The sequence below is a fragment of the Gaeumannomyces tritici genome (assembly GCF_000145635.1).
Source record: "Gaeumannomyces tritici R3-111a-1 unplaced genomic scaffold supercont2.2, whole genome shotgun sequence".
NCBI lineage: Eukaryota > Fungi > Ascomycota > Sordariomycetes > Magnaporthales > Magnaporthaceae > Gaeumannomyces > Gaeumannomyces tritici.
In genome coordinates this window covers 5583900-5601244 of record NW_008804546.1, presented here as the reverse complement: position 1 = coordinate 5601244, position 17345 = coordinate 5583900, and the positions used below count along the sequence as shown (strand labels likewise).

The window sequence follows — 17345 nt, the reverse complement described above, 5'->3', positions numbered from 1 at the left end:
TCTGCCCTGTTCATGGCCAACGCAAACAAAACAACATCTCAAAGGATAGTCTGGCCTTCTAGGTTGCTCTCTCATCTTCGAGTTGTTGTCTTGGGACCCACCGGCGACATCGGACAGCAGACAAACATTGAACCGACCAGTATTACTATCTGTGAACAAGAGACTAAAGATGCAGACGATAGACAAAGGAGATTGATAGATACCCTGAAAAGCCCACCCGGACCCGGCGTCTAGCGCGCCCGGGCCAAACTCCTGAACGCCAGTGATGTTGAATTTACATAGGAATGCGAACACGGTGTATGCTGCCGTTGGACGCACCCTCCCCGTTTCCCTGTATACCGCCTGTGACAAAGTGTCACGCACAGGCCCGCCGCTCTACCCCCTGACACACCTCCCGCTTAGCCTAGGAAGATGGCCAGCAGAACAATGGTGAAGATGACGGCCAGGATGAGCAGCAGACAGCAGGCCTTGCTGCGGGCGTTCTTCTGGTATCTAGCGGCGCTGCGGAGCTCATAGTCGGCGCCGCGGGTATCGGTGCGGACGTTCTCGACGTTGTCGACGATGCTCTCGATCTGCTCGCCTTGCTCCGACACGATCTGGGCGACCTGGGTGAAGAGTACGTTGAGGTCGTTGACGCCCTGCTCGATGTTGCGGATCTCCTCCTCGCGCTCGATGATGAGCGCCTCCTGGAAATCAACCTCATCCTGCGGCGCCAGCCGCGACAGCTCCTGCTGCTGGAGCTGCTCCAGGTGCGCCCCCTCGCCGCCGCCGCCGCCGCCGCCCAATGGGTGGGTGCCGCTGAGGGCGCCGTCCTCGTCGTTCACGGCGCGCGCGGCGCTGACCGAGGCGCGCTGTTTGTCGAGCGCTTGGCGCTGCAGGTTTTGAAATTCGGAGAGGGAGGTCTGGACTTCGCGCGAGAGCTTCTGCTGGGTGTATTTTTGATTGGGCTGCGCGGGGGCGGCGGGTCGGGTTAGTTTCTTGTCAGTGCAGGAGGGAGAATGTGATGTGCGGCAGCTCCTGCGCAAACAAAACGCACCGTGACGTCTTCCCAAGACTGTATCTTCTTGACGCCCTCGCCCAATTCCTTGAACATTTTCCTCGACTCCTCCAGCAGGTCGTGCACCCTTTCCCGGACCCGCGGCGTGTCCCGCCTCGTGCACAGGTGGCTGATCTCGGTGCCCAGCCGCGAGATGTTGCCGTTGACCTTGAACAGCTTGTTCATGAGGTCCTGCGACAGCTTCTGGAACTCCGGGTCGTCCACATATCCCCGGTTCCCCCGTCGCTGCTGCGACTCGAGTGATGATAGCTGGTCGAACGACATGGTTGCCGGCCCGGTCGGGGAGCACGCGCGGATTGAGATGGCTGGGGCGGAGGTGTCACGAGGTTCGCCGGCGAAACGCAAGATAGCTTCAAATCAGTAAAACACAAAAAGAAAGTGCCAAAGCAGATGGGGGTTGTCGTCGTCGACAAAATACTGGCAAGCAGGCTACAGCGTTAGTTCCTGGTCGGAGTAGGTTGCCTGCCTCGACGCTGTGGCTGGGGGATTGCGTCAACCAACAGGAACGCGGGGGCCATTCGCTGTTGGGCTGACAAGGGCACGTGCGGTGGGTCTCACGTGGCTGGGGCCTTGTGGCGGCGCGCCTTTGACGTTTCCGTGCGACCAATGCGCCAAGAGCCTTTTTTATTTACAAAAAATCCCCATTGAGAGCGAGAGCTTGTACAGGCGACCCAGCTCCAGCTGCTGCCTCCATCCCACCACCACCGCCGTTCGCCGTGCTATGCGCCCCGAAGATGGCGCCCGCTACGGTCAGAAGGGCTCCTTATAAGGATTTCCTTCAGCCTGCACTGCACAGGCGCTTTTCCACGGTCGCCACCATCATCCTTGCCATCGCGTACGCCCAGAGCGTCTTGCTGTCCGACTGGAGCTCATGTGAGTTGCCTATGCGCCGCCCGCGATACCAACACCTGGCCTCCCACGCTGGGCTGACAGCACGCTGATAATCATATTCTTCTACAGGGCTCTGGTCATGGTTCCCCCTCGGCCCGGCTGGCTTCCGAGCTGTCTTCCTCTTCTTCTGCGGCCTCTTCATCCTCGTCCTGCGCATCGGCCAGTACCACGTCGGCCTGAGGACGTCCAACTCGGGCTTCCAGACCTTCGTCGCCAACGCCCTCTCGTCGCGGACTATCTGGGCCATTCTCGCTCATGTCTCCTCGGCCTGGCTCTTTAGCCAGGTGTACATGTGGTCAGCATCCTCGAGCGCGAACCTCGGCTGGATCACCTACTTCAACGGCGACCGCGCGCGCCTCAACGAGAAGACCATCTTCTTCTTCGTCCACTTCCTCGTCTTCGGCATGGCCCGGGGCATTGTCCACGTCGCCCTCGATCGCGACCACATCAGCCTCGGGACAGTCAAGCCCCCGAGTGCAGCTGGGAAGGAGTGGCTGGCGCTCTGGACTTCGTTGCCGGCGATAATGGTCTCTTCGTTTCCCATCGCACTATTTGCGGTTATGCTCACTGCAGTGCTCTACTTCACCGCGATCAGGCCTTTTGCCTGGAGTATCGCCCTCATGACTTTCAGGCCTTTCTACAGCCTGCCAAAGTACAACATTCTTCCAGTGTCTTGGCCTCTCACCGCCAGCCTCGTCCTCCGATGCACGCTTTTGACCGCCATTCTTAATATGATGTGGGGTGTCGGGAACGTCGCGTTTTCCATTTTCCTCGTCAAGCCTCCATTCAAGAATGGGAAACCCCTGACCTCGGATGCCAAGGATCCCAATGGAAGTCTCTTGAACGGGCTCAAGAGTAAGAAACTCCCTATCAAGGTAAGCAGTATTGGTACCCCCCATCCTTTGTCAGTTGATTGGGCGCTGGTCTGACTTTGCTTTTGCAGTGCTTCGCCATGTGGGAACTTGCCGTTATCGCTTGCGACTTCGAAGACCGACGAAAAGTGATTTACGAGGATTTCGAGCGCAAGGATGGGTCCATGTGGTCCCAGGCCTGTGCTGCCTGCGTCGAGGTCATCAAGGAGCTAGAATCGAGAATGGACAACTACGGCAAGACTCCCGTGCCGATCCAGCCGCCAGCCCAGTCAGAGGCAGCAGAGACGGCACGGCAACTGTCCAGGAAATCGCTGAAGAGCCCGCCTTTTGCGGAAGCGACAGCTTCAAGGATGGGAGTCGTGGGCGAACTCAAAACCACCGTCACCGAGTACGTCGACAAGGTCGCGAGGGATCCGAACCAACCATCACGCCTGAGCCCGATAGGGAAGGCGGCCGGAGAGGCGAGGCTCAGGCTTCGCGAGATGAAGAAGCAGTTGGCCGAGGAGGATAGCAGCAGCGCAAGCAACCCGGTGCAGACCAGGGCCCGGGCGCTGCTTGCGTCGCCGTTTGGGTGGCCGTTCCGGCAGGAGTATGGGCGTCGACTCACGGCAGCGGTTCTCGGTGGTCCTTACGGGGAGCCCAGCCTCTATATAAACGCAGCGACGGCGCTGAGCCAGCTGGCGGTGCACAGTCTGCAGGAGGACAAGTACGGCAATGTGCAGCGCGACGTGGCGCTTATTGTGCGGACACTCACGGCGGTGACGTCGAAGCTGGACACATTCAAGAAGTCGTTTCCTCTGCACTGGACCGACGTGCAAAAGGACCGCAGCAGCCCCGAGGTCGACGCGGTGCTGGAGGCGCTGAGGGACGGCCTCTCGGACGTGGTGCTCAAGTTTGAGCGCTACAGCCGCGACCTGAGGCTCACCATGGCGGACATGCGGCTGGCGCGCGAGGCGATCGGGGTGCAGGCGGCGGCGGAGGCTCCGGCGATGAACAGGAGGGCATCGCCTCAGATGCAGCAGGTCAGGTAGAGAGGGTATTCGGCGTTCTGCTATGGGTACGGATATCAGGCATAATGTAGAGAGCGAATAGAAGCGAGACAGCCTGTAGTTTTCATGTCACGAGTCTCTGCTGGATGCGTCATTGCTGGTCGTCCCGTTATATGTCTTGGATGTCGGTCCCTCATGGTGTCCATACTAGTGCATGATCACAAAAGGCAAAAGGAAGGGACGGGATTAGGACAGGGCATGGATGGGATGAGGAGGAATACTGTACAAAGATGCTGGCGCAATCAGGGGCGTACGTATTCACGACCACGAAAGCCGCCGTGATAGCATCAAGTAATGGACACTCGCACGTGTCGACCGTTGGCAACGTCCATGGCTGCGGGCCACTCCCTGTGCAGTGCATGCATGCAGCATGTGGAACCGAGCTAAGCTTGTGCAGATGCTGAAATGAAAGCAAGGGATGTGCTGGATCCCAGCTGCACAGGAAATGGCGTTGGCCTGTGCCTCCATGCCCCATCCCTGCAGCTTGGCGGAGCGCGCCGCCTTGGTGGAGGTCGCTAACGGAAGCCTGCTGACGCAGGTCGCCCCCTTCCATTTTAGCTTCACCCAACCCGTCCGAGGCCTTCCCAACCTTGTGCCTGCCACCAACCTCCGTCCGTAGCTCTCCCGAGGCCTGCCAGACGCCGCCTTTCCTTGCGACTGGTCAACTCTGATCAACAAACAGAGCTACGGATGGACAATGCTGCCATTACCTGTCGCCGATCCTCTCCATTGCGTATACGCGGCCTCGCGGTCGCGCCCACTAATAAACAGAGCAGCGAGTAATTGGGCCACAATAATAGCAATCCCCAGCAACAGCATCACCAGCAGCATCAGCATCACCAGCCTCGCACCCGCCGCCGCTTTTGTCGAGCCGGCTGGCGGGAGGCCATAACACTAGGGAGCCGCCACACAGCCAGAGCACCGCCATGTCGGCAGCAACCCTCTTCCGCATCGTCTACACGAGCTTCTACTTCCTGCTCTACATCATCCTCGTCGTCCTCCTGCTCGTCTCGCCCGCCGACATCATCTACCAGTCGCTCGTGGGCGCCGAGCCGCAGACCTTCTTCGTCATCGTCATCGCCGCCGCCTACTTCACCACCACCTGCATCGTCGTCTTTGTCTATTCGGGCCGCCTGTACATTAATCGTTCCGTGCTGGCATCCATCCCCAAGGCATGGATCCCCGTCGATAAGGGCGACGTGCCCACGGCCGTCCGCAAGATCATCAACGCCAGCCTGAGCCGCAGCGCCGCCATCGCTTACGACGCCCGCCCGCGCGCGCCGCCCGTGCCCCAGCCGGGCGTGTTCGATGACAGGCAGAGCTACCGGCCGCACACGGCACGACGGTCATCGGGACTGTGGTCACCGGCACCCCAGCAACAGGAGGAACAGCAGCCACATGGGACAGAAGGGGCAGAGCAGAAGAGAAGCAAGGAGGGCAAGCTCAAGTTGAAGTTCTTTAACCTCAAGGAACCACCAACTGCCGAGGACGAGCTAGGCATCAACCTGCCACCACACAAACCCGTATGGGGTGAGGTCGAGCACCACGGATGGGGCTCGCCCCTTTCCCCCGACTTTCCCAGCCTCGAGTACGCCACCGTCGTGTCGGAGCTCCCGCACCTGATCGAGGCCAAGGCCCTGACCCTCGCGCCGCCCGACCCCATGTCGACCATGCCGCCGGACTTGGACGGCGCGCCGGCCGCGCCCACCATGTTCCAACCCGACCCGGACGCTGTGGCGCTGCTCCAGCGCGGCAGCCTTCCCCTCCGCGACTACCTCTCAGGCCTCGCCGAGCTCGGCGTCCTCTCCATCCCGTCACAGGTCGCGGGCGAGTTTCTCGCGGCGTACGAGCAGGCGCGCTTCTCGACGCGGCCCCTGTCAGCCCGGGCCTTCCGTGAGCTTATGCGGCTCTTTGCCGATCTGCTACGGTCTATGAAGCCCCTCGATCCAGCCATGCTCTTTACCGACGACGACGACCGGAGCAGCTCGTACAGCGTCCGCGGAGGCGGGCGCGGCGACGTCGACGTGGATCTCGACGACGAGGCGCCCGCGGCCACCGCCACCCCCAGCACGATGGGGGGCGCCAACGGCAGGGCGGTCAATGGCGGCGTGTCGGCGGTTAAGCGTGGCGGCGGGTCGCGTGCTTCCAGCCCTGGCGCGAGGTCTACAAGGACGGCCAGCTCCGCAGGGGGTTACACGACATCCTCATCCTCGTCGGGCCGCTCGCAGATAAGACATCATCACCGCCACCACCACAGAAGACACCAGGCCCCCGGGGCTGTGGGGCGCGCGTCGTCGTCACACACGTGGTCGCAATACCGCACGGCACCCAACACGCCGCGCAGGGAGCGCACGCTCGCGGAGGCGGTCGCGGCGGCTGCGGTTGCGGCGCGCGACGCCGAGGGCCGCGGCGTCCAGGTCGGCGACGAGACGTCGGTGGTTTCGACGCTCGAGTCGCGTCTCCCGCAGCCCTCTGGCAGCGACAGCAGCTTCGCGCAGACCAGGCACCCATACGCCGTCAGCGGGGAGTCGAGCGGCAGCCTGATATCGCTCGCGTCCAGCGGGTCCGTCGTGAGGTTCCATGACAGATGATATTAGGACGAGGCGGCGATGTGAAAGTTCAACACGCAAACAGGGCTGTGTTTTTTTTATTGTTTGTTCTGTCTAGCATGGGCATGGGACTGGGATAGATGGCTACCGCAAAGTTCTTTCTCTAATAGACTTGATTGCAATTGGCAAAATTGTTTCCCTTGTGAAAGTGATGGGCTGCAAACGGAACAGATCAGGATGTCAAACAGTAACGCAAGCCTACATGTCGGCGACGCCCACTGCTGAGACAACTGCCTAGACAGCTCAATGCCACGCTCACTGGCCTGTCGATTTTAGGGACCGTCGTTATGGTATCGCCAATTCGATCATTTCATAGTTCTGTTTGAAAGTGCCTAGCATGTATCACCCACCTTAACGAACACGCCCGAACCACGCGCTATATATCACCTCTACACCCTTCTTTCTGCGAGGTTCTTGTCCTCTAGCACCAGCCAGGTGCCTGACTACCCCGTGTTCATGCTGACTACTCCCTCACTCCTACGTCGTGAGCTGTGCTGATTCGCGTCGCCAAGCCGGTCATCGACCCGAAAGGCAAGGCATAGTACCTCTGGGGGCTGCAGGCGGATCGTACAGAGCTTACGACTGGAGCACCCGGCTGCTTGAAGTGAGGCTTGGGTAGGCCCGAGACACTTCTGCTGCGCCACTGCCCGAATCTATCTAGAAGCACCGCGTCCTGCGGGCTATATTGAAATATTGAATGCGACTTGACCGTCAGCCTGTCAGGCTGTCTCTCAACTATGCCATCCTCTCTCAATCATGCTAGTAAGAGCCGGTTGGAAGTAGATAACCAGGTAGGATGGACACGTAGATCCTTGACACATCGGCTTTCCCTGTTGTCGATCTCTTCCCATCCCTGACCTCTCTGATTGTTATAATTCGTCGTTTCCAAAACCCACATGGCAAGCCTGGCCACATAGGGAGTGTCTGCTCATGTTGCTTTCGGGGTCCATATACACTGATGTGTGGAGGAACTACAATCGTATGCCTCTATCCACGTCATATCTCCCTGCCATCTTCGAGGCCGGGATGTACTAACTTTCGTTTGCTGCGGCAAAAAAAGACGGTGATGGGTCGACGCTGATTCTGATAGTCACTCCCGAAGTTGGCGCCTTCCTCACGGCTTTGATCGCCCTGTTTGTGAGCCTCTCTCTTGGCCACCTGTGGTCCATACTCGCCTTCATCATGCATCAGGCTTGTTCGAGGCCGGTACCGCGCTCCGGCCTGTACCACCAGCAGCGGCAGGTCCTACTCCGGAACGCGACGACGGCAGGGTCGGTGGCGTGGATGTCGATCAAGCTGGCGTGGGTGTGGCGGGGCAAGTCCCCCGGGGTCTTGGGCGGGTCCGCGGCCATGGTGTCGGTGGCCCTCGGCTTCGTGGCCCTCCTCGCGGCCTCGTCTCTGCTCTCGTCGCAGATCCAGCTCGTCGGCGGCGACGTGCTCTTCTCCGGGCGGGAGTGCGGCTGGTGCAACTCCTCGGCCGTCCTGCAGGCCTCGGCCGCGCACGCGGATTTCCAAAGTTGGCTTTTTGATCGCGCCGAACAGTTCAGCAATAACGAGTGTTACAACCCCGAGGCCGTGGATGGGCTGGAGCCGAGCGCCTGCGCCGATTTCCCCACCCCGAGGATACCCGTCCGCACCTCGTTTGTTCCCTGTCCGTTCAGTCGGACCATTTGCGCCCAGCAGGAGGCGATGCAGCTGGACACTGAGCTCATCGACTCGGACAGACACCTGAGAATAAACAGTCCGCCCCAGGATAGGGCGTTTTTCCGCAAGGTCGCAACCTGTGTGCCCATAGAAACCGAGAGATACTCGAGCAACTAGAACGCAATGCCGCCTGGCGGTCCGGATCCGCTCGTGAAGTCTCCGCCTTTCGAAAGCTTCTACAAAGCCTTCTTTCTCGGGAGTGCCGGCTATAGCTACACATGGGTGGCAGGAAACCGGACGCAATATATTCCTCTAGACCTCAGCTCGGTGGACATCCCCTACTATCTACAGTGAGCTGTAGCCCTGAACCCCTACCCAGCCTACAACCCTATGGGGAAAACTAACATCCCTCTGCGGTCGAAAAAGAGTCATCAGATCCTTGTCCGAGACACGGTACGGCCCGGGGGAGGGGGACCCCCGAAATGGAAGCCGATCAATGAGCTGACGGTCCATGGCGCGGACGTCACACTTCTCATCCTGTGAAACGACGCAAGGTACAAGAACCCAGTGCAGGACCCCTGGTTCCGCGCCACCAAGTCGATGGATCAGACCGGCGCAGGCCGCCCAGAGGAGAAATGCTACACGTCCGGCCAGAACCTAGACATATCCGACCAGAGATACTACGAGAGATTCTACTACATGTCGGACCAGACATCGGCCACCATTGCCTGCACCGAGCAGTACCAGGTCTGCAACACGACAGCCTGCTCCCGCCTCCGCGGCCTCTCCACCTCCCCGTTCGACTACCCGAGCTGGGGCGTGGAGCTGAACGACCGGCAGGTCGCTGCCCTGGCCCTCCTGCACGACGTCGGGTACGGCAGCCTGGGCGACCTCGTCACCAAGAAGCCGCGGCTGCTGCGCGCGTACCGCCACCTCTCGCAGGGCGACACGTACTCGCGCATGGGCGTGCCCAGCTACCCGTCCAATGGCCTCCCGCCCGCCCACTGGCGGCTCGAGGTGTCCAACATGCTCCACAGCCCCTCGCCCGCCCTACAGCTGCTGGCCGCCGCGCTCGCCGCCCCGCCCAACATCCCCATGTCCTGGCGCGACGGCGGCAGGAACCGCACGGGGAGCCTGCGCGACTAACACGACGCCGCTCAGGGACGAGCTCCGCCGGAACAGCAGCAACAACAAAAACAACACCTCCGGGCTAGCAGGGGGGCGGCGGCGCCTCCTGGCGCCGCGCGGGGAGCTCCGACATAATGCTCCCTGGTCCGGACGCGGAACGAGCGGCACACAAACTTCGCCCTTTGTGCCTCTGATCGTCATCTTGTGTGTGTCGGCACCGCAATCATGCTTGTCAACCTGCTCTGCATACCCAGCGCCGTCTTCTGGCTGGAACGAAAGCTCAAAAGTCACGCAGCTGTACTACCATCAGGAGTGGGCCGAGGGGCACCTTGCTCATGCTCCAGCGAGACAAGTTGGAGGCAGAGGGCATTGCTGAGTGGGAAACGAAGGAGGGCAGCGAGATCCCTTGGCTGCCCGTGCAGCCAAACCCTCTGGTGGGCAGTCTAGCCGGCAATGGAGGGAGCGAGAATCGTTCGTCCGTCGGGGGACGAAGATTCCTCCTCGCCGATGTCCATAACGGACAATGCTCAGGTGCTTGATGCCCTTGGAGAGGCAAGCCCCGCACCTGAACATGGTGTAGATAGATTTCCGTCAATACATGGACGAACTCCTCTAAACCTCAAATTCATACTAATACCAAGCAGATACAGACTTCTTTTGGGTGCAGTGGGTGCAATGGGTGTAAATTTAATTGTCACCCGCTTGGTGAGGCTGTCGACTTCCTCAGCTCAAGCGGCACGGTGAGCAGATAAAGACCCAACAGATCCGCCCCGGATTTCCAATCATGCGACCCATCATCATCATCGTGGTGAACCCATATCCTCAGTGAGCTTGTATAGCTTTCACGAAAAGAGCTGAACGGTATAAAGATCCAATTGACTTTCTCCTAAAACAGACTAGATATCGTTACCACTGATGAACCCGGTCCATCCCAAAACCCCACGTGAGTGGTTGAAAATGCAATGCAGAAAAACAAGACGCAGAGGAACAAGAAAAGCAGAAAAGCAAGACAGACGAAGCCAAGAACGGATGCAAATATCAAAACAAGAAAAAAGAAGTACAGGGGCCCCTCAAATGGGCGCGGCAGTAGTCAGTCGAGCCGCTTATAGCGACATGAGACCGGCGACGGCGACGGCGAGGAGGGCGACCGAGACGCCCATGGACTGAGCCGAGGCGGTGGCGGCGCTCTTCTTCTCGTTGGCGTTGGGGGCGGTGGCCTTCTTCTGGGTGGCGATGGTGTTGCAGGCGGAGGCCAGGGTCTGGTTGCCCTTCATCTCGTTGAGCTTCTGCTGGTCGCGGGCGGCGCGGGCCTTGAAGAGGTTGATGCGGGTGGCGTCCTTCTTGAAGCGGTTGTCGAGGGCGCCCTGGTCGTTGACCATCTTCTGGTCGCGCTCGACCTTCTTGCTCAGGCGGTTCATGCGGCCGCATTGCCTCTTGGTCTGGACGCCGGCGCAGAACTGGGTGAGGGTCGAGTTGGACTGGAGCTTGTTGAGCTTGTCCTTGTTGTCGTTGACCTTCTTCTTGAGCGCCTCGGCCCGGGTCTTGTCGTTCTTGGTGACGCGGTCGAGCCTGGTCTGGTTGTTGACCACCTTCTCCAAGCGCTGCATGCCCATCATGCGGTAGCAGTCAAAGGTCGACTTGAGCTCCACCTTCTTCTGGGCGCAGGCGTTGACCAGGTTGGTGTCCTTCTTGAGTTCGGCAAGCGTGTTCTTGTTGTCGTTGACCTTCTTCTTGAAGTCGGCGACCCGGGTGCCGTTGTTCTTGAAGCGCTGGTTCAGCCTGTTGTCGTCGCCAGCGAGCTTCTCGAGGCGCTCGAGGCGGGCCATCTGCCGGCACTTGGCAGAGTTGGGGTCCTTGGCGGCAAGGGCGGTGCCAGCGAGGGCGAGGACCATGAGGTTGAAGAACTGCATTTTGACGGTGGGGTTTTTGTTTTTGGGACGAATAAGATGAAAGGAATAGGAGCAAAAGTGGTAGACGGAGAAAAGCCTGGAAAAAAAAGGAGAAAGAAAAAAGGACAAAAAGAAAAAAGACAAAAGGAAAATAGACAAAAAGGAGAAGACAGTAGGAAAGAAGCTGAATGCTGAACCTGAATATGAGGATGAGGAGCAAAGGTTCAACAGTGAGAAGGCAAGAGACGGACCGGCCGTTTTATAGAAGAGAAGTCCGCCGGGGAGAGAGAGAGGTGAGGATATCGCGCGGTGTGTGGCTGTGTCGGTAACCGGAGCATGAATCGCAGGCTCTAAACTTAGTCGTGGCAAGGAGGATCCCGGGGGATAATTTTATATATGAAGCGACGCTAAAGAGGCAGATCGCGGGTTGGCGAGTCTGGGCGCTGCAGCCTCTGCCCGCCCTGCCGCAACCCGAACCCGCCGCTGTGGGCAAGGAGCCCGCGGGTCCCCTGGCCGCGTATTGCCCCGGACGGCCTAGCGCCGAAACTTCTCTTGTCCCCCCGTTTGTGCAGGGCTGGGGCAGGGGGGCGATATTGTGACCGGGGGAGGGGGAAAAACCCCCCCACAGTCATGGGCCATGAGGGCCCCATCGCCAAGGCGACAGAGCATTAACGCACTTGACACATGTGCAGCGGGCCAGTTCCTCCCCCCCACGAAAAGTCCCGGGCTTCAAGCTTCCGGCTGTTGAGGGCGGCGGCGGCTTGTTCCCGACTTAGCACGATCCCAGAAATAAGCGTCTCAACTTGGAGATGAGTGGCCAGGAACAGGTAAGATCAGCAGGGGTGAAGGTCTATCCGTCACGAGCGGGCAAAGAAAAGACGACGCCGACCCGACATTCTCAAGACGGCGGCTGGCGAAATCAAGGGGCTCTCGCAGCCGCAACAGCGCGCGCGGGAGTCATGTGCGATGGATACCGTGCATGGAGCACACTCGTCTATATCGCCGCGAACGGGCGTGTTGTCAGTTAGGGGCGCAACGGGGGGGGACGATGAGACGCGAGCTGGCTAGCTAATAGAAGAAGGCCCTAGGCTACCTAGCCAACTAGTTGCGACCGTTTGCCCTTGGCGACGCGACGCCAGGAGTCGTGTTTCACAAGCCAAAAAAAGTGAAGTGGAGCGAGAGAGAGTGAGGCTCTTACAAGGGTGCTCCCACGCTTCCCAGTCGGGACAAACCCTGCAGGGGCCTGGATGCAACGCGCACGGATCAAGTAACACAGCTGATTTTCGGTTCCTATCTTATCAGCCCAACGGCCAAGCGTGCGTGACAAGGGATGACAGAAGTGTCGATGGTCTGACACTTTGACAGCCGAAAGCTTCACTCAAATCCAGACGACGTTGGTCGATTGACATGCAATGCTTGTGCTGTTTCAGCTGCCGCCGTTGGCCTTTGTAGGCCTCCGTAGCTAGCTGATGGTAAAAAACGCCATCACCCGCGGACTCCATCTCCACTTTATAAACGAGAAACATCACCACGTTTCTTCCCAAGCATCTCCTGCAGATTTCGGCCCCTGCTGTTGGGTTAGGATTCAATGAGACTGGAACCACTTGCGGGGTCCTGTCAGTCTGTCAAAACACGCGCCAGCGGTGTGAGTGGAATTCTTGCACCACCAGCACCATGGATTCGCAACGGCTTGCACTCCGGCTGTGATCGGAGGTGTGGACCGGGCCGCGTGGCGGTAAGAGTTTAAACTCAGTCGCCGTTCATCGCCAAGGAGGTGTCGGGTCCGATTGCATGTTCAGACTTGTTTCCACCTGTCAGACAAGGGGCCGCAGGCCGTATGGAGTTGGCCTACGTGTTCCAGGCCGGCATCACCACGAAACTCGGCCTTGGAATCCACTCGTGAGGGAAGGCGTGCTCCTGAGAGCTTCCATCAGATTTGGCGCCCAAGGTAGGGCGAGCAAAGGAGGATTATGTTGTCGAAACGTTAAACAAAGTACATTGGAAGGAAAATGACACAAACTCGGTCACTGAAGAGAAACGTCGGGACACAAACCCAAGGTGCCTATTGCTGTGTTTAATTTCACAGTAGTCATACTTGTCCGCTCCCAATAAACTACGTGCAGACAGCATATCATGACGGGTATTCGTTGTTAAGATTCGTCGATGACAGCGGAAACAAATCCCCAATCATTTGTGGGGAGGTGGCCGGAGATCTTTGCTTACGACGACAATAGCGAACCCCTGTATCAAAGATCGGATCGTCAACGCCTTGTCGATCGAGCCCTCCTTTGTTTTCCTCCTGTTTGCTCCATCGCGAAGTGACACATCGCCATTACTCTCTACCTGTGTAGCAGGAACTGGCGGAAGGAAGGTCGTGACGATCGCCCGCGGAGCCCACAGGATGGCACCTGAAACATGGACCATAGGGAGCCATCGGTCGTTTCGATCCTCGAGATATGCCGCCCCCTGAACAGCGGAATGCCAGCCATGGGAGGGAAAACGAAGCCTGCAACGGCCCAGAGCTCCGCGGCCCGCCGAGACGGGTGATTACCCAGATCTCCAAAACATTACCCCCGGCACCATGCCACGCGTCCGGCTCCAGCCGGTCTGTTGCCCCTCACCGGGGAAGGTGAAGAAAAGGGTGAAAGCCATGCCCAGGATCCCGGCCAGGTTACATCCATCACCCGCGGGTACATGGGGCCGCAAGATGCCAGAGAAACGAACGCGTGGCCAGATAGACCTGTAACGTCAATGCTAGAATCTTGATCTGATATACCAACGGTCAGTCTCGGGAGTTTGGATGACAGCGCATGTAGCATCCCGTCTCTTTGCTATGCGAGGCGATCGGCACGGGACGGCCCAGATCTGTTGGATTCGATACGGTTGCCACGCGTCCCGTCAGATTACCAAGGTGATCGGATGTATCCGCGGGTTGGCATCATGTGATGCTAGACGTGTAAGCGCAAATTTCATGTTTCTAGGGCGTCGAGCATTTACAGATCACACCGGCTCTTCTGGAAAAGCCGGGATAAAACTTTTCCCGATGTTGCTCGGGCTGAGAGATATCCACCGACCGAAAGAGACCGAGAGAAGAATGCATCGGATTCGTCCAGCTACATACCGAGCCGAAAAATAAGACAGCGTTGTCAAAAACCGAATGTCGGGCAGATATTACTATAAGAAAACAATGAAAGACCGAGGGGTATACAAAAACTAAAAAATCACAAACTCGACCGCGGCTGCACCGGAGTAGCATGAAACAGCCGCGCTGTGTCGTCGCTATCCAGCATCTCGTCCCGCCGCATCGCCTCATCCTCATCCCGGTGCGCCGTTCTCGCGAAGCTCGCGCCGACCGGGCTGCTGCTGCTGCTGTTGGGCGACGCAGCCGGCGGCGGCACCGCCGGGGCGTCTCCACCTCCACCTCCACTATTGCGGAGCTCCCACGACCCCGTGCGCTCGTGTCGCGCCCCGCCTTGAAACGCGACGTCGGGATCCTCCTGCCGCTTCTCCGCGCCCCGGAACCCTCCTCCTCCTCCTCCTCCTCCCACCACACCCGCGGCAAAGACCCCTCCTGCTCCTCCCAAGCCGCCGCCGCCGCGCTCGCCGTCCTTGCCGTCGCCCGCCTGCCGCGGCGCGAACCTCAGCCCGCCAAACAGCACCGCCGCGGTCAGGGCCACCGCCACAAAGGTCAGCGTCGCGATGACGCCGATGACGCCCGCCGCCTCGGCCGAGAGACCACCACCACCGCCTGCTTTCCCGTCCCTGTCGCCGCCGATGATGGGGTTCCCGTCGGCGTCACGCAGGGGGCAGAACAGCTCGCCCGAGCCGCAGAGGCGGCACCACTCGGGCGCCGACGCGACGGCGACGCCGTCCATAGCCCGTAGGAAGTCGCGGTAGGCCATGTGGCGCTGCGAGGCGCCGTTGCCAAAGAGCGGGTGCTCAGCCAGGGGCGCGTCGTCGCCCGTGCCGTTGCGGTACAGGAAGCGGACTCGGATGTCCGACTCGGCGGCCGGCGCCATCGTCTTCTCGTCGAGGTCCGCACCGCCGCCGTCCGCGTCCTCCGAGACGACGGTAAAGGCCTCAAACAGCATGACGGCGCCGTGGCCCGGCAGCCGCCTAAAGGTGGACGCCGAGGAGCCGCCGTAGAGCAGGCCCGAGAGCACGGAAAAGGCGACCATTGGCTCCTGCGTGCCGAAGACGAGGCTCAGCTTGGGCTGCGCCGGGTCGCGCAGCTGGCGCGGCGGCACCGCGGCGCGCATCTGCCGCGCGACCTTGCCGGCGAGCGTGCGCCCGGCCACGGCGCGGACGCGGCTGGCGTCGTTGTCGCTACCCGCGGCCGCCCCCTGGGACTGCAGGTCGCCGTTGCGGCTCTGCACCAGCTTGGCGGCCAGGGCCTCCAGGTCGCGCATCTCACCCGACGTGAGGGACGACGGCAGCGTCCGGTTCCCGTGCGTGTAGTTGTATAGGGCCAGGTCGTAGATGCGGTCGGCCGTGAAGAAGTTGACCGTGTTGGGCGTGTAGGGTGCCAGGCTACCCAGCTTCTCCCACACGCGCCTAAACAGGTCCGTGTTGTTCCAGTCCAGCTCCTTGAGCTGCTGTTCCGCCTGCAGCTGCGTCGCCGAGTAGACCCAGCTGGGGCATGAGGGGTTGCCTTGGATCCTGAGCAGTTGGAACCGGAAAGGATCAGCAAGCTGGGCGCTCAGTTGGGAAGAAGAGAAAAAAAAAAAGCCTGAACAAGAGCGCCTGCAGACTTACCAGATATACTCCTGGTCCGAAGACGACAGCGTCTGAATATGCGGGTACTGGTACCCGTCCAGCGGGAAGTTGACCAGCGACCCGTCATAAAGCGTCGCGCTCTCCATGCCGCCCGCGCCCCTGGACACGGACTGGTTGAGGGGCGGGTAGAGGCCCTGCAGGAATGCCATGGCGCTGGGCCCCATGTGCGGGTCGCTCGACGTCTGGACGCTCAGCTGCGCGTTGTCGATGGCGTTGCGCTCGAGGTTCAGGATGCGCGCCGAGCCGGCCGCCGCCGCGAGCCGGGGGGACACGGTGCTGTTGCGCGCGAGGTAGCGCGCGCGCAGCAGCTCGCCCTGCGCCCGCATCTGCTCGGCGCCCACAGGCGTCAGCGCCGGGCTGCTGGCCAGCTGCAGCGGCTGCCGCTCGCCGTGGTAGACGAAGGCGACGGAGCCCCAGACGCGCTCGCTCGAGGTCTGCGCCGACACCACGTCGGCGGTCAGGAGGGCGGCGGCGATGCTGATCGCCCGCGCCATGCTGCCTGCCATGGCTGATGAGCCAAAGAGGAGAAGAGGGGAACAGGCAGGTCGTAGACTAGTCAAATTATTCCGCGATAAAAAGGCAAGTCTTGCCAGCTAATTCACATTGGCAGCTTGAGGGAAACATAAGATCCCGTCTCCACATGCACAGGTAGTTCTGCGAGCAAGAAAGAGACAGGCGTGGGAGAGCTGCTCGAGATAAGAGAGAAGAGCTCCTCGAGCTGCCATGATGCGGGGGATGGTGCCCCTTTGCCCTGGCGGCTACCTGCAAGCTAGTAAGTAGCCTGTCCATCCTTTGTACCATGGCTCCAAGCTGTGGCCAGCGAGATACCTGCCCGACCTCACCTACAGCTCTGGTCTCGGCAGATGGGCAGCCTTCCTTTGTCGTTTGCCAATTTATGACGCAGCAAGAAGTTGCCCGAAGCGATGCAGTTGGCTGGCGCGACGCACCAAATGCAACCGAAGCGATAGCCTAAGCTCAAAGAGGGAGCTGGAGCTCACCCTCCTTTGTCCACTCATGTGAAGGCGTGTTCCCCGCACCTTTTTGCATTTTCTGGTGCGAGGGTGGCTGGCATGCTGATCTCATTGACCACCAACGCTGACGATTTGCCGTCACTTTCTGTTTAGTTGCTTGTTTTGTCGGGGAAGTTGGATAATTCCCACTACGCGATTCAGCTTGTGGGGCTGCTCAGGTCCCGGTAAAATAGGTCTTCTGGTCGCCGTTTCCGGTTGTTCGATATATAGGTAGCACAATGCCCGGAAAAAAAACCGGACTGCAAAATTTATTCCCCACCACCACAAAAAAAGTAGCCCATTCAATCTGCAGTCATTTTGCCCTCTGCATCTATGATCTGGCAAAGCAAAAAACGTCATTGTGGCTATAAGTAGTGCCTTTTGCATCAAGATAATCACAAATCCCTTGAACGCATATTC

The 17345-nt window shown here is 59.7% G+C and overlaps 6 protein-coding genes across 7 annotated transcripts; 3 read left to right on the top strand and 3 right to left on the bottom strand.

Moving 5' to 3' along the window:
* Nucleotides 1-9: 9 nt before the first annotated feature.
* GGTG_04441 (SNARE domain-containing protein) lies at nucleotides 10-1502 on the bottom strand. Its single transcript, XM_009222238.1, has 2 exons — nucleotides 1037-1502; nucleotides 10-947 (listed from the first exon to the last, which is right to left on the bottom strand). Exons 1-2 carry the CDS (start codon nucleotides 1319-1321, stop codon nucleotides 399-401), a joined length of 834 nt encoding a protein of 277 aa, XP_009220502.1. The 5' UTR covers nucleotides 1322-1502; the 3' UTR covers nucleotides 10-398.
* Nucleotides 1503-1687: 185 nt separating this feature from the next.
* GGTG_04440 (hypothetical protein) lies at nucleotides 1688-4000 on the top strand. The gene is made up of 3 exons (XM_009222237.1): nucleotides 1688-1930; nucleotides 2018-2823; nucleotides 2892-4000. Exons 1-3 carry the CDS (start codon nucleotides 1792-1794, stop codon nucleotides 3849-3851), a joined length of 1905 nt encoding a protein of 634 aa, XP_009220501.1. The 5' UTR covers nucleotides 1688-1791; the 3' UTR covers nucleotides 3852-4000.
* Nucleotides 4001-4437: 437 nt separating this feature from the next.
* Nucleotides 4438-6655, top strand: GGTG_04439 (hypothetical protein). Its single transcript, XM_009222236.1, has one exon. It carries the CDS (start codon nucleotides 4796-4798, stop codon nucleotides 6458-6460), a length of 1665 nt encoding a protein of 554 aa, XP_009220500.1. The 5' UTR covers nucleotides 4438-4795; the 3' UTR covers nucleotides 6461-6655.
* A 753-nt stretch (nucleotides 6656-7408) lies between these two features.
* GGTG_04438 (hypothetical protein) lies at nucleotides 7409-9268 on the top strand (the record flags this gene model as incomplete). The annotated part of the gene is made up of 4 exons (XM_009222235.1): nucleotides 7409-7457; nucleotides 7539-8251; nucleotides 8300-8472; nucleotides 8677-9268. 4 exons carry the CDS (start codon nucleotides 7409-7411, stop codon nucleotides 9266-9268), a joined length of 1527 nt encoding a protein of 508 aa, XP_009220499.1.
* Nucleotides 9269-10021: 753 nt separating this feature from the next.
* GGTG_04437 lies at nucleotides 10022-11299 on the bottom strand (the record flags this gene model as incomplete). Of its 2 annotated transcripts, XM_009222234.1 has the most annotated exons (2): nucleotides 10022-10764; nucleotides 10975-11299. In XM_009222234.1, the coding sequence occupies 2 exons, from the start codon at nucleotides 11158-11160 to the stop codon at nucleotides 10354-10356; spliced, it is 597 nt and encodes a 198-aa protein (XP_009220498.1). The 2 variants fall into 2 exon arrangements, with proteins under 2 accessions (XP_009220498.1, XP_009220497.1); XM_009222233.1 differs by having other exon boundaries at nucleotides 10354-11160.
* A 2923-nt stretch (nucleotides 11300-14222) lies between these two features.
* Nucleotides 14223-16824, bottom strand: GGTG_04436 (hypothetical protein). The gene is made up of 2 exons (XM_009222232.1): nucleotides 15895-16824; nucleotides 14223-15798 (listed from the first exon to the last, which is right to left on the bottom strand). The coding sequence occupies exons 1-2, from the start codon at nucleotides 16419-16421 to the stop codon at nucleotides 14361-14363; spliced, it is 1965 nt and encodes a 654-aa protein (XP_009220496.1). The 5' UTR covers nucleotides 16422-16824; the 3' UTR covers nucleotides 14223-14360.
* Nucleotides 16825-17345: the final 521 nt, after the last annotated feature.